The sequence below is a fragment of the Prionailurus bengalensis genome, chromosome E1, assembly GCF_016509475.1.
Source record: "Prionailurus bengalensis isolate Pbe53 chromosome E1, Fcat_Pben_1.1_paternal_pri, whole genome shotgun sequence".
In the NCBI taxonomy this organism is placed as follows: Eukaryota; Metazoa; Chordata; class Mammalia; order Carnivora; family Felidae; genus Prionailurus; species Prionailurus bengalensis.
Genome location: NC_057347.1, coordinates 44,901,947 through 44,917,848, shown reverse-complemented (window position 1 = coordinate 44,917,848; position 15,902 = coordinate 44,901,947). Strand labels below are relative to the sequence as shown.

Below are 15,902 nucleotides of genomic sequence, written 5' to 3'. Positions count from 1 at the left end.
CAGAGCCCCGCAGCACCCAGAGTCCCTAACCACTCTCTCCTTAACCCTCTTCTCCCTGCAAACTCTCTGCTTCCTCCACCCTCACTCCATCCAAAAAGCTGCAGTCCCAGGCTCTCCTCACTCCTGATCCAGAGTGCCGGGCTGGATTCATGGGCCCATCCAGGTCTGACCCAGGTCGCAGCTCTTTCCTGCAGCCCTGGACCCCATGGGTAAAGGAAAAAAATGCTAAGTTAATTCACGATAAAGTACCGGTGAGTTGTTATATGTTTTAAGAGAAGACCAAGGATGAGAAGCTTTGCCCAAAGGAGTGAATGATTCCTGAATAGTATGTTAGGTACCAAGGCACCAGTATAAGAGATGTGTTGTCTGGCCACTCCTGGGGCTCCCCGTAACGGAGTATATATGCATGAACATATAGAACAGCCCAGAGCAGGAGATAGATTTTCATCTCTAACACAGAAAATAAAACAGTCATCTCTGTCTTCCAGCCGGGTGAGTTTTAGACAAAGCCTGACAGCCACCCTCTCCAACTGCCCCATCCTTGTTGCTGCAGCTGATAGGAAGTCAGGAGGACTTGTGACCCTCAGTGCTCCAGCCATCTGGGAGGCAGACTGGGGGCGGGGAAGTGCTGAGAATGTGAATATCTAACAGGTTTCAGGTGATGCGGATGCTGCCGGCCTGGGAACCACACTGGCCTCTTAGCCATTCCTCCCAGATTCAGCCAGAGCAGTCTTGGACCCAGGGTAGTAAGAGACTGTTGAACCTATAAAGGTTTGCAAGGAATCTCAAGCCTAAGGTGTGCATCACTTACCCAAGGCAAAAGGACCTCCTGACCACCTGGCAAGTAGAAAGGCTCTGACTCTTCACCAGCAAACCTGGGGGTTTCAGTCTCAGCAATCTTACTCACTGATCTTGTGATCCGTCTGTAAACCACATTTTTTACTCCCCTCTTGCGTGCCAAGTGCTTTACATACCCTATTTCTATTCTTGACAACCATGCAAGGAGCTATCCCTGAAGCTTACAGAGGTAGGATCTGAACCAGACCTACTTGTAAAGCCCACAATCTTAACTTCTAGGTGATTCTGCCTTAAGAAATAAAAAGAGAACAGCTAATTTTAGGAAGCAGAGATTTTCCATACCTCAACTAGTGTGTGTACCACGTCTCTCCCCCACTTACCCCGGGGCTGATTTTAATTACAGACTGAGCTAGCTTGGGCAAGTAGAATGATGAGTAAGTGGGAGGGGGGAGGGGTAGAGATTCTCAGAAAGCAGAACTCCCCAAGGTGGGTCAGGCTAGTTGTAAGTGTCACCTTCTTAGAAGCGAGGAGCTGGACCTGAAGATTCTTCTAGCTCTAGCATTCTAGGAGATGACTGTGTTTAAAGAGAGTTTTTTTTCTTTTTTTAATTTTTTTTTTTCAACGTTTATTTATTTCTGGGACAGAGAGAGACAGAGCATGAACGGGGGAGGGGCAGAGAGAGAGGGAGACACAGAATCGGAAACAGGCTCCAGGCTCTGAGCCATCAGCCCAGAGCCCGACTCGGGGCTCGAACTCACGGACCGCGAGATCGTGACCTGGCTCAAGTCGGACACTTAACCGACTGCGCCACCCAGGCACCCCAAGAGAGTTTTTTTTTCTAAATGAGGAAACCAAGAGCTCCTTGACTGCTCATCTTCTCACCTGGAGGAAAACCTATCCTCACAGCACTGGGGGAAAGGCAGAGGATAGCAGGTATGTGTGGGTCGCCACACAAGTGGGGTACATACCGCTCTCAGCAGCAAGTCTCCATGTAAAGCTGCCCATCTCCTGATGGTTAAGTTGGAGCCCGATTCATTCCCATCAGAGCCCTGTATCCCTTCCCTTCCTGGGCCCAGAGCCTTCACCCCTGGGTTGCAAGCCGATGGCTGTGGGCTTTCCCTATCCTGTTCACTGCTGTATCCCCACCAACAAGCATTAGTTGCTGGCACACTGGAGGTACGAAAGGTGTTCTACGAATCGACACATGGCCATCATGCCTGCGATGTCCACTGGGACTCGGTCAGCTGCAGAACTCCCCTACCTACCCACCCCCTAAATGCTAAGAGCCCTGTTTGAAGCTAAGAACTAGAGCAAAATCAAGAGGCTGGGAGATTCACTTCTTGAAACTTATTTTAATATCCTGCCCACCCCACCCCCCAAGTTGGGAAAGTCCAAAACAGTCTGACTGGATTTAATTACAAATTAATACACATTTTTTTTTTTGTCATTGTTTAAAGTAAATCAGTTGTGGCAATAAGGGATCATCCTTGAAAAAAGTGAAACCCATATTAACAAAATATGTCATGGAAGAACCCCACTTCGTGATTTCACTGGCTACTTAAAAGTCTAGAAAAAGTCAGCGTTCCGCATGTTCTCCGGGGCTAGTCCATGCAGTGGAAAGAGGCCTTGCCCAGACTCAAGCGAGCCCCGTCAGCTCCAACCAGGCCCCAGACCCGAGGGAAGCGAGGAGACAGGGCGAGGGGAGAAAAGACAGATGGACAGATAAAGTCCTGAAGCTTCACTTCTAACCAAGCACATGGGGAGAAGGCGGCGGGAAGTTAGAGGGACGGCTCAAAGAAGCGGCATTCTTTCAACCTTAAGAAAAAAAAGGTCTCGCAAGATCACTGCACAAGGAAGAGAACATAATAATGCTGAGTAAGTCTCGCCTCCTCCGTCTCTTCACATATGCAGACACCATCCTCTCAGGGTTTTCAGGGTCGTGCTCAACCCGAGACCCTGTAGGGACTCTCTGCTTAACAGCTTGAAAGTAATGGTTAAAAAAAGGTACTACACAAACACACACAGACATAGATCATGTGTACAACCCGTACATAGACACTTGCGATGATAAAATGGAAAGCTGGGGGCACCGAGGACTCCTGGACCGACTTCCTTCCGTTCAGAGTTCCGCAGACCGTATCTACCCACAAACATCTCTCCAACTGGGATTACCCCCTCTTCCCCTAAGATCTCCCGGTACTGGGGAGACTGGGGCAGAGCAGGTCCACAAAACCAACAAAGGTCCCAGCGCAAGTGTCACCAGTGACATTTTTCACACGTGAAAGACAGACTACAGTTATCTGAGAGCTCTCTGCCCTTCCTGACTGCCCTCCCCCTGCCCAGGGAACTCGCATGCCTGAATGCTGCATCTTTAAATATTTCTGGCTGAGCCCTCTTGCCACATATGTCAGTAACATTCCAAGCTGGCTACCACATGCTCAGGCTCTGGCCTCCTCCCCTCCCTACTGTCGAGTGCTGTGCTGTTTTAAGGGCACGTGGGGCCGCACATCTCCCGTTTCAGCTCTGTCTTCAGCTGATCACACATCTCAGAAACGACCGAATGTAAAAAAACAAAACAAAACAAAACAAAAAAACAAGAGCTCCAAAAGAATGTTCATATTCAAAATGCCTATCTCCCTGCAATTATTTTTTTAATTCCACTTGATCAATCTATTAAGGTGAGTTAGACAAAGCGTGTGTGCACATGCGCACACACAGACACACACATCAGCGCACACCCACAAAATTTAGAGGCTTGGAGGTTGTTTCCTGCCAAAAGATCTAACAGAGGAAAGCTTATGAGCTGATCAAGTTTTAATATCGTGGTTAACAAGAAAGTTACACCATTTAGCAAGCACACAGAGACCGCAGGTAGGACCTCCTGATCCCTGGAGCATTTGGCTCCCTGGCCCATTTTCTGCCTACCTCTGGAACAGTTTTTTGATAGTTACTACATTCAGAGAATTCAAGAGGACTGCATGGACAGATGAACCTTTATTTAAAAAAATAGCACTTCAAATAAATTAAAAGGGACAACCGTCAAGTGTTCAAATTGTGAAGAAATAGTTGAAAACCTAGAGACTCCAAGCTGCGGGCTTCTAACCTCGTTCTTTGTCCAATGGCAAAGCCCCACACATCTCAGTCCTGCCACTCGACGTTTTCCCTACTGAGATGAGGGAAGCAATTGCAAACAGGAGACCAGACGGAGGAGAAAGCTGCATCTGACTGGAATGAACATTGCCACGTACTTGCTAATACGGGTTTCACTTTATGACCAAATGTATTCTTTCAAAAATAAAAAAGGGGGGAGGGAAGCTGCATGTTTTTAAAAACTGAAATTATTTAGGGATAAAACACTAACTCTAGTGCCTTTAACGGGCAATAGCAACTTTTTTTCCTCCGAAGTCAAACACCATCCCCAGCTGAGCCTTTGTGCTACAAGCTTTTCAGGAGATGTTACCTAAACTTTATTAAAAGAAAAGAACAAGTTTAAATATAGACACTGGACTAGCCCAGTCTGTATTTTCAAGTCCACATTCTTCATCTGAAGCACTGCATCAGGGACCCCCCTGAGTCTGCATGTTTTCAAGTTCACAGTACATGGAACCAGTTTTTCTTTTTCATTTTTTCCTCACTCAGAGCAGCCACACGTAGTGGCCGTTGACGCCGGAACCTCGGGCGGGGCCTTTTCCTACGAGGCCTGGCCAGAGCTGCCCAAGGCTTCTCCTCAATGAGAATCGATGCTGTCATGCTCTATGGATGGGAAAAAAGCAAGAAAATAAAAGCACCTGGTACAGGTTTCATGAGATCCATTCGGATTCGCTATGTTCCAAACCCGCTGCTGAATGCCATTTGTCCACTCTGTGTGTGCTGAACAGTTTGCAGCCTAGGAGTGGGTCTCAATTCGAAGAACTGTTATTGGACGCCCCCGAGGTCGATGCAATAGCAGCTCCAGCAGGGCTACTCGTGGAGACCGACTTTCGGATGTGAGGCAGCAAGTAGGGGTCACAGGCCAGCTGCTGGACATCGATGCGGTCCTCCTTTCGGTAGGCCAAGCATCGTCGAATAAACGCCTGAAAGGAAAGTTTCTTGAAGAAGCCTGAGGCAGATAATCCTGCTGCTCCCAGAGGGAACCCTGAGGCTCTGTGGCAGCTGCCAGGGCCCAGGCCCAGAGCAAACACCCTCTATAAAGAGAAGGGGCTCGGGGCCTTTCCCAGAAATCACGCCCGGAGAGGACCAGGCAAGGAGACACACGGGCAGCAGCACCTCTCTGTGACCACGGGCTCCTTCCCTGACAGAGGCACCTGAGCCATTCCTGAGTGGGAATGGGGCATGACCTGGCCTCTAGAGACCTCTGCCCCCAAAGCACAAAGACCAACGCAAAAATCTCTCTGCCTTGGACGGTTTACACAGGCACATCTAACCTAATGGTCCTGCGTGTACAAATCACGGCCTCTTGTGAACTCGCCACATCCTGAGGAAGTAAAAATTGTAATGACAAACCACCGCCACATGCAGGGTGAGGAGACCAACACTAACACTACAACGTGTCACAGATTGGTAAATGCTTGCCTTGTGTATCACATTCTTCCCTAAAAGGTGATCAAGCAAATGATGAGGCACACACCTAAGTACTAAAGAAAACCTGAATAGGACTTGTTTCCCCAAGAGCTCTGCAGACAGAGAATCATGCTATGAGTGGGGTTTCATTCAGAATCCTAATTTAGTGGCGCCTGGGTGGCTCGGTTGGGCATCGACTCTTGATTTCAGCTCAGGTCATGATCTTGTGGTTCCTGAGTTCAAGCCCCACATCAGCCTCCATGCTCTCTTTCTCCTTCTCTCTGCACTGCCACCCCCCCCGCCCCCCCCCCCGCCCCGCCGCCGCTTATCTGCACCAGCTCATTCTCTCAGAATAAACTTTAAAAAAAAAAAAAAAAAAAAAAATCCTAATTTACTACCAACAGGGAAGCTTCCTTTGTGCTAGGTATGAAGGGCTACACAGGATCAGTTTCTATAATTTGTATCACAGAGGCCTTTAAACAGATGGTTTATCTTTTCCTATTTTTTAACCAGACCATTTTAATCGAAGTCTCGTAATGCAATTATTTTAAATACAGGAATTGGACTTTTAAAAATCTAAAATGTCATTATCACCCAAAGATCATACTTTACATTCAGGTGATCATAATGTCCCAATGTAGAGTCCATCGAGGGTAACAAATGTCTCATTCTGGTGCACAATGCTGACAGTGAGGGAAGTTGTGCATGTGTGGGGACAGAAGTACATGGGAATTCTCTACTTTCTGCTCAGTGTTGCTATGAATCTAAAACTGCTTTAAAAAATAAAGTCTAGGGGCGCCTGGGTGGCGTAGTCGGTTAAGCGTCCGACTTCAGCCAGGTCACGATCTCGCGGTCCGTGAGTTCGGGCCCCGCGTCGGGCTCTGGGCTGATGGCTCAGAGCCTGGAGCCTGTTTCCGATTCTGTGTCTCCCTCTCTCTCTGCCCCTCCCCCGTCCATGCTCTGTCTCTCTCTGTCCCAAAAATAAATAAACGTTGAAAAAAAATAAAATAAAATAAAAAATAAAGTCTAACAAAGTCTATTTTAAAAAAAATCCAGGGACGCCTGGGTGGCTCAGTCGGTTAAGCATCCGACTCTTGATCTCAGCTCAGGTCTTGATCTCAGGGTCGTTGAGTTCAAGCCCGGTGTTGGGCTTGGCACTGGGTGTGGAGACTACTAAAAAAAAAAAAACCTAAAACACGAAATGTATTATTTTTTTCCCATGTTTAATTAATAAAACACGTAAGTATAACAACAATCCTGGTTTTCCAAAATAAAAAACACCTGTAGGTAGCTGCCTGATTAAAGTATTTGGAAGATAAAAATGCATTCACAGAAATAAACTTAATAATCCTTGGCCTTTAAGAACGACCCTTCTTAGTGAGATATGTGACACGGTAACTTGAGTTAAATGGGTTACTTTGGGTTGGATACAATACTGGTCAAACTCCCACCTTGAACTTTCTTTCTACACAGCCTCCAGGGCAGGCTTTTGAAACAGCCATCAGATCACACGGCTGCCTTGAGTAAAACCTTCCTATGCTTCCCATCTCTCCCATCTCGGTCTACCATCTGCCCTGCAGCCTCTGCCCTGCCTACCACACTCTCCTCTGTTCCTCCTGCATCCTCTGCCCTGCCTACCACACTCCCCTCTGTTCTGCCTGTTCTATGGATCTGCTGAGCTTGTCCTCACATCTGAGCTTCGTGCGCTTCTCTGCCTAAAATATTCTTCTCCCCGGGCACCTGGGTGGCTCAGTCGGTTAAGCGACCCACTCTTGATTCTGGCTCAGGGCATGATCTCACAATTCGTGGAACTGAGCCCGAGCTGGGACTGTGCACTGACAGCACGGAGCCTGCTTGGGATTCTCTCTCCCTGTCTCTGCACCTCTCCTGCTCGCACTCGTGTGCTCTCTCTCAAAAATAAACAAACTTAGGGGTGCCTAGGTGGCTCAGTCGGTTGAGCGTCTGACTCTTGGCTTCAGCTCAGGTCACGATCTCAGGGTTCATGAGTTCGAGTCCTGCGTGGGGCTCTCTGCTGACAGCATGGAGCCTGCCTGGCATTCTCTCTCTCCCTCTCTCTCTGCCCCTCCTTTGCTCTGTCTCTCAAAATAAATAAACTTAAAAAAAAAAAAATCTTCTCCCAAATCTACACAGGGCTCCCACCATCACATTATTCAAGACTGCTCAAAAACATCACTTCCTGCTCCCACACCCCTGTACCCTCCCTTTCTTTTTCTTCATAATCTCTATCACCATCTGAGATGGAACCGTTGTTAGTTACTGTTCGTCTCACCTGGTGGAACAGAACCTCCTAGCAGGCAGGGAACTTGTCTGTACTTCATTGCTACACACTTACCGTTCCCTCTCTATGACTTAGTACAGTGTCTAGTACTCGACAGGCACTCGGTAAGTATCTGTTGTAGGAGAGCGGGTGAAGAGGGTAAGGGTTTGAAAAAATACACATTTAGAAGGGGGAGAAGGCTTTTAGTGACTCTTGAATTTTGTACTGATAATCCAGAAAACAGCAGTTGTTTCCTGCTGACCAGTAGGTCAAAACTTACCTTTGCTTCAGGTGTTACTACTGGCTTTGGCGGGAACTGCACTTCAGTAGCTTTAAGAATAGTATTTTCTTGTAGAATGTCTTGCTGGGACTGGTTGTGGCCAAAAGGCTATCAGATAAAAACGAAACAAACAAAGGTGGGCCTGTGGTTAAAATTAAAGAGAACACAATTCAAAACCATAGTGAAGGGAAAGGAGAAGATATGCTTTGATGAGAACTGCTAGAAAGAACTTCGGAGGTGGTCTCCTCGCTCTCTTTTTATAGGTAAGGGGTGGAAAGGGTCAGAGCTTAAGTACTAACAAGCTCACGGTCCAGCACGGAGGTTAAGGCAGGGCTGGCACTGGAAGCAGCGTCTGCCACAGGATAATACCTCTGTTGAGGTTTGCTGACAACAAAAACCATCCTAGGAGGAACCAGCAACCTCTTCTGCCCTGAGTGACAACTGTAGGCTTAAGTAGTACACATGTGTGCCACTGGCAGACCCAAGACCCAGATAAAGACAGATGGAAAAGGAAGTAAACAGGAGACGGAATAAGAACAGGCGCGTGGAATAAAAGCTGGGGTTACTTAGCGGCTTCATCTGTGCCCCAATGTGCCATTTTCTAATAGCCTTAAAATACAAGTTCAAGTTTAGTGTCATCTCTACAATGTTTCTACTAAGAGATCACAATTCTTTCTACATAACCTCTACCAACATTATCAGCAGTACTTCCTCATTATCAGAGAGTATAAATAATAATTAACTCCTACTTGGGATGCCTGACTGGCTCAGTCAGTGGAGCACCCAACTCTTGATGTTGGGCCCATGAGTTCGAGCCCAACGTTGGGTGTAGAGGTTACTTAAAAATAAAACCTAATAATAATAATAATAATAATAATAATAATAATAATATAATTAACCATTACTGGCTCTGAAGTTTCCCCATATTACAAAGGGTAAGATACAGAAACAAAGACCAAGGGGCGCCTGGGTGGCTCTGTCAGTTAAGCATCCAACTTCAGCTCAGGTCATAATCTCATGGCTTGTGAGTTCGAGCCCCAGGTCAGGCTCTGTGCTGATAGTTCAGAGCCTGAAGCCTGCTTCAGATTCTGTGTCTCCCTCTCTCTCGGCCCCTCCCCCACTCACACTCTATCTCTCTCTCTCTCTCTCTCTCTCAAAAATAAATTAAAAAAAAAAGAAAAGAAAAGAAAAGAAAAGAAAGAAACAAAGACCAAGGAGAAGTTAAAGAGGAAGCTGAAATCTAAATTAAGAGCTTGGTCTAGGGATTGTAACAAAAGTATTAAGAGTCCAGGGGAGTCGCAGAACCCCCAAATGGCTTATACTCACAACGTACACTGTTGGAACCACCTACAAATTTTGATTATTTATAACACACTGACAGCAAAAATACGGCTATATGTGCCCTGTATCCTAGTATGTATGTTTACCCTAAGGGAGCATTCTCATAAGGAAAACATAAATGTGAACAATTCATTAGGTACAGTTCACTACCTAGGTTATTAGGTGTCCAAATGACCTATCACCTTGATCCAGAGGTAACAGATGGTGAATATTTTCTAACACTACATCTCCCCAGTACCGAAGATAGAAACCACGCTTTTATTAATAATAGCTTTAACTACTGGGGTAGCTGGGAATGAAGACCCCTGTAGATTTTCCAAGTTCCAGTCCATGGGACCCTGAAGAATGCCTCCTGGGACAACTGTATATTTGAAATAAACCAGGTAATATAATTCCTTATACATATTATCAGAATCAAAACCGATCCTGGATCTAATTGAAAACGGTAAAAATGTATGTTTTTCAATAGCCCAGTGAAATTCATTAGGTACTCTGTTGAAAAGTTCTGCTTATGCATAAAGCTGTTATTGTTGTCTGTGTTTTCCTCAAACCACATCCAAAAGTTCTGTATAACCAAACGATTAATTCCAAGAGAATAATGGACACCATGCCAGTGCATACATATGCCACCCAAGCCAGGTATCAAGCCACCACATCCGACCTTCCTTACCTTCCTTCCATAAAGACACTGGTAAAAGATCACACCCACTGACCAGACATCAACTTTATTTGAGATCTTTGGTGGCTCTTTCCCAACCACAAAACACTCTGGTGGTAAATACCTGGGACAAAAGGAAAATAAAATGACTGTATAAATCTAGGACATATACAAAAAGGCAAAGTAGAAGACCTTGTGGGAAATAAAAATATCTCAATTTTAACTGAAATTTAGACGAAAAAGTGACTTGGGCCTTGCTGGGGAAAGTCTGTGAGAAAACACTGTAACTTAAAGAGGAAGCATGTCCTAAAAGCCTTAAAATACATTTCTCAGTTCACCGAGAGAGGCAAATATTCTCCCCCTGGCCCCTGTTTCACCCACCACAGCATCTTTTCCCAGGGTTGCGCCTAATAGGAGTGTCATTCAACAAGTTCCAAAAAGGAGGGGGAACACAAAAGAAGTGCATTCCCTTTTATAAGAGCTGCAGCAACAAACATCAAAACAGAACTTGAAGTGGTGTGGGTTTGCTTTCATGTTGGCTGAGAAAGAGGACTGTCTCTAAAATAACTATGTTAGAAGTCCAAAGGACGGGGGGGGGGGGGGTGTGCCTGGGTGGCTCAGTCTGTTGAGCGTCCAACTTTGGCTCAGGTTATGATCTTGCAGTTCATGGGTTCGAGCCCCGCATAAAGTTCTCTGCTGTCAGCACAGAGCCCGCTTTGGATCCTCTGCCCCCTCTCTCTTTGCCCCTCCCCTGCTTGCACACACGCTCTCACTCTAAAATAAACAAACATTTAAAAAAATAATAAAAGTCCAAATGAATTCAGAACCCAGTATTAATCTCTGAGGGGAGGGGCTGTCTGCCTTCATAAGGTAGCTCTCTTTGTAAAATCTGGACTGGGAATAACTACAATATATAATAAATGGTGATACTACAGTCCAAGTTATCAAAGGGTATTTTGTGTTGCCCACTTGAAGGGTGATCAAGGGGCTTCCTGAGGGCTTCCTGAAGACTAACAAATAGGGGAGAAAAAGCCCACCAAACTAGTAGTTAGCACAACTCAATCCTCATCTGAATTCTTCCCTCCCCACCCACTCCTGGCTTGGAAAAAGACTGGCTGCACAGCCAACCACACCAAATTGTATGGTGTGGAAGGTAAGTGCCTCTTGGCATTTAGGAAACCAAACAAATACACTTCCACTCACTGCCTGGGGTCTTAGCCATGGCACAGCTGGAAGGCAGCATTCTGAAGATAACAGATCGATTTCTGCAGATTTCATGCTGGCAAAATCAATTCTGTGAAAAATTCTTTATTTTAGACCCTGCTGTGCTTCCGGTATAAAAATCTAAACTTATAACTCGAAGGGGGCCACAAGAGCTGAGAGGAAGAAAATGTTCCATGATGGGCTTTTTTCTTTTCTTTTAAAAAAGTTTAGTCTTATGTTCTTATTTCTTATTTATTTATTTTTAACAGACATTTGGGGATGATTAAGACCACTGACCTACGTTATTACTTCACAATGAAAACTGTTAGCCAAAACACACACTGAACTCATGAAGTGGGGAAAAAAGCAAAGTAACAAGAATATAGAAAAAAGAATAAAAAGAACAGCTCTTCCAAATGTCACTAAAACCTCCCTGAACCTGACTTTTCACGGTTCTTGATTCTTTAACATACATAATTTAAATATGATCTTGCATAAACAACAAATAGAACCTTGGTTCCAAAATGATCATTTTAATGTATTTATAACTCTTGTGGAGGTGGTAGAGAAGGACAGAAGTTGTTGAATTTGTCCAAATGATGAGTAATAATTTAGCCAAATATTCTCAGTACAAAAGACATTGATTTAAAAAAAAAAAAAAAAAAAAAAGACGTTGACTGCCACTTGACAGTATCAGTCTGGAAAAGTCACTTTCTAGGTCTCAGTTTCCCCATGTATAAATGAAGAAATAAACTAGTTCTTCACCCAAATAATACTGACAATAATAAGCACTCTAATTCCCTATCAAGGACTTCGGGAGAGAGTAGAGGACGGTTCTATGATATTGCACGAAATTATGTTTAAAAACATAATTGCATATTCTGTCACAATAAAATCATCCTACAGAAACAGGATTCTCAGGGCCTAATCTATAGGTCATTTATTTATAAGTAGTATTGAGGGCACCTGGCTGGCTCAGTCAGTGGAGCATTCGCTGATCTCACGATTATGAGTTCAAGCCCCCATGCTGGGTATAGAGATTACTTAAGAATAAAATATTTTTTTAAAAAAGTAGTATTCAATGTAGAAGAATTCTACCAAACACTGCAACTACCAAAATACTGCAAACCGTTGCCTAGAATTTGTTATGTCTTCCCACTCTGTTTGTATCGATCCTCTAGGACCTAAGAGGATGACATATGAGGAGTGTGATTATGACAATGCTTAGCACTACCAATATGGAGATTTTTTAAACCTTCAGAGGAGCCCACAGAATTAAGTTTTCTCAGTAGCCCCCTTTTTACCTCTCTTTTTGTTATGAAAATAATCTCCAAATATAATCTAAAGTAGAAAGAACAGTAAAATGAACTCCCAAGTAACCATCATTGAGCTTCAATAATTATCAACATGGGGCCAATCTCTGTTCATATACACCCCTCCCCCCACCAACAGATTACTCTGAAGCAAATCCCAAACATCACATAATTATTATTTAAATTCCAACCACTGAATTTTTATAGCTCAGCAAATACAGCAATAGGTAGCAATGAGAAAATGAATTTAACACAAAAAGGCTTAACTTTTTATAAGAACAAGTTACCAAACAAAAAAGCTAAAATCTAAGTTTCAGTGAATTTATATAGCAGAGGTATAGACCTGTTTCCAGAATTTCCAACAACAGATATTTTTGTGCCATTTAGTGACAGGAACACTAACCCACAATAACCACCATAGTAAATAAACACTGTAAATGTAGCTTCTATTTTAAACCCAGGATCTCAAAGGTTTAATTTAGGGACTGATTTTCACTATAGGTACCATCTCCACAAAAAATAAGGAGCAATGAAGAGTAGGAATTTTGTGCACATGATGCTTTTCTAAGGATTTGATGGATTCTCTAATATACATAATTTACATATGATCAGACTGATGAGAATAAAGCTCATCCTGTGGGCTGTAAACGATACTCTCCCTTCTCTGCCTGCTTCCAATCAACGCCCTCATTCCCAGGCAGTCAGTATTCTGCTAAGGCCTAGGGCCCTCCAGTCTCAAAGTTAAGTGATCTGACCAACTGACCCTGGGGTTTAATATATGTGGGACTTCTATGCCGCCCCCAACCTCAGTTTGGAATCAAATGTCCAACTGGCAGCTTTCTGTTACCACCTCAGAAGGAAAAAGAAAGCTCTGTTAACACACCTTTACAATCACAAAGTGAGTTGTTTGGGCTGTAGGTATCTTTTATGGCTCCTGCTGTCAAAAGCAGGCAGAAATAAGAGGTCATGGAATAAGCAGGTAGAGCTAGCTGGGGTAGGGTGGTGGTGGGGAGACGAGTGACAACAGATGGGAAGAAACGTGGCTCAAAACATTTTAGAACATGGCTGATGGGTACGGATAAATTTCTTTGCAAACTGTGCTCACTTTTTTCCTGTTTAGATTTCAAGGGATGCTGGCTGGGGTTACTTTACATACTGATCTTTACAACTTCTTAGTTCTTGACAGGGCATCATCTGTAGGCAACTCTAGAAATGAATCCCTCATCCCATTAACCCATAACAAGAGACCTACATTTGTACTGAAAAAAATTTAGGGCCATTCTTTAAATACACAGGAGCAATCTCGTTCTCTCCCTACTCCATAGGGCCAGCTCTAAAGAAACACACAACTCCAACACCTGGCCATATATAATCTCTCTCAATGGTTTTCAAGAAAGGAAAGAAAAATTAAGACAAGTTAATATAAATACAGAGAGTCAAACGGCCGAAAAGGCAGTGATATTTGGGGAGGAAAATCTACTTTGGTTTACTGCATTTTGCCTAAGACAGGATGTAGATATTAATGATCAATTACCAACATTTCAGTATAGCGCAGCCATATCTCCACCAGCCAACCTGGCAGATCTCCCAGATACCTACCAATAAGTACCAGCACCTTGTGACGTTAGCTCCATGCCATCCACTGAATTGTAGCTATCATCATCCATGATCTTGGAAAGACCAAAATCTGTGATTTTTATCTCTCCACATGCTGTACCATTTACTAAAAGAATATTACCTAAAAAGATGAAAATCTTCATGAATAAAAAGAGACTTACTAATTAAGAGAAAAGTTCAAGGTAAAACAGACAAGTAGGGGACAAGTGAACTCAAACTCTCGCAAGTAATAGCAAACATCTAAATTCGTGGAATAAAATGATCTGGACTCTGGATGCTAGAGGAGAGTCCTCAGTGTCTGGCTGCAAACTTCCATTTTCCAAGAATCACCTGCTAGATGTGCCAAAACCACCGCTATGAGCAGTGGAAAAAAAATAGCAACTCGCCAAAGTAAAATATCACTTGGACGGCTGGTCAAAAATGGTGGGAAAGTTTCATTTGAGCTTTCAGTAACAATCTCTAAACCACCCTGTTTAGAACAGTAGTTTCAGGACCGGAAAAAAAAAAAAAAAAAACCCACACAAGGGAATCAAAACTAGTACCACAGTGCCACCTACAGTTCCTATGATGGGAAAATGTATTGGATTCAGTGCTGGAAAACCCAATAACACAAACAGCTGTTGTTTTAAAAACCACTTCATTATAAGGACTTTTTTTTGTCATTTGAATTGTATTAGAACATTAAAGAATAGTGAATAGTGAGATTTAATACGTAGCTACCAGTAGAGGAAAGCAGAGTTAACAACTGTGCCCACCAGGAGGTAAATGGGAACCATCTTCCCAACACCCAAGCCAAAGCTGGTTCCAGCTGTCTACAGAGAACATATGCAGACTTCTAAAAAACAACTGAGGATGATGACAAAAAAAACAGAGGTGGGGCGCCTGGGTGGCTCAGTCGGTTAAGCGTCCAACTTCAGCTCAGGTCATAATCTCATGGTTTGTGGGTTAGAGCCCCATAACGGGCTCTGTGCTGACAGCTCGGAGCCTGGAGCCTGCTTCAGATTCTGTGTCTCCCTCCCTCTCTGCCCCTTCCCTGCTCGCACTGCCTCTCTATCGTGAAAATAAAGAAACATTTAAAAACAAAAACAAAAAAAACAGAGGTAAAAAGTCTAACTGCCCTCTACTGTTTGCTGAGGACTACTGAAATTAGATAGTAACCATACAAGAAGATGTAAATCTGTTCGAATTTAATGAAATGGGAGGCATACCTGCAAAATAAGTCATTAATTTGGAGCCACTTTCGTCAAAAAGACTTGGACTAGAGGACTACTATGTAATGTGAAATGGAGCTCACCCAGAGCAGGCCTTGCTAAATCGGGCTGACATGGTGACCCGCCCTGGCTCTACAGACAAGGGCATCGTTTCTCCAAAGCATTTCATCCGACTTATCCTCTCAAACCCAGCATTGTGTGGCTGGGCCTCTTTCATTCCCACACCTACCCAGGCAAAGCCAGATATTACTAGGCCTTCTAGGCTCCTGCCACATTCTCTAACTTTATCAGATTAGAAGTCACTTTTAAGATCAGAGAAAAGCCATCAATACTGTCACCTAAAAGTCAGACATACCTGGTTTGAGGTCATAGTGTATGATGGGAGGTTTTATTTCATTTAAGTACTTTAAAGCATTCACAATCTGCATGATAATGGACCGGGCCTCTTTCTCCGACATTAATTTGTGCTGTTTCAGGTAGAAGTCCAGATCATTTCCCTCACAGTACTCTAATACTGTACAAAACCTAAAGACAAATAAACCAACATTTGACTGTGGGAAACAGCAAACAAATCAAGACTAACTAAACCAGCCCCAGTGAAAACTTTAATTAGCTTCTTGCTCTGTTCCTTAGTCCTGAAAGT

At 43.9% G+C, this 15,902-nt stretch overlaps 1 protein-coding gene across 11 annotated transcripts in view; it reads right to left on the bottom strand.

The window, feature by feature from the left end:
• Window positions 1–3,773: 3,773 nt before the first annotated feature.
• The window catches only part of TLK2 (tousled like kinase 2), a 114,808-nt gene continuing 102,679 nt past the window's right edge, over window positions 3,774–15,902 (bottom strand). For 5 of the 11 annotated variants that reach the window (XM_043584911.1, XM_043584918.1, XM_043584913.1 and 2 more), the window contains 4 exons: window positions 15,615–15,784; window positions 14,031–14,169; window positions 9,928–10,039; window positions 7,416–8,024 (listed from right to left, as the gene is read on the bottom strand). In XM_043584911.1, coding sequence (XP_043440846.1) covers window positions 7,722–8,024; window positions 9,928–10,039; window positions 14,031–14,169; window positions 15,615–15,784 — 724 coding nt within the window. In that variant the 3' untranslated portion in view covers window positions 7,416–7,721. Of the gene's footprint in view, window positions 4,872–7,414; window positions 8,025–9,927; window positions 10,040–14,030; window positions 14,170–15,614; window positions 15,785–15,902 lie in introns of those variants that run through there. The other 6 variants (XM_043584915.1, XM_043584919.1, XM_043584916.1 and 3 more) reach the window with 2 other exon arrangements.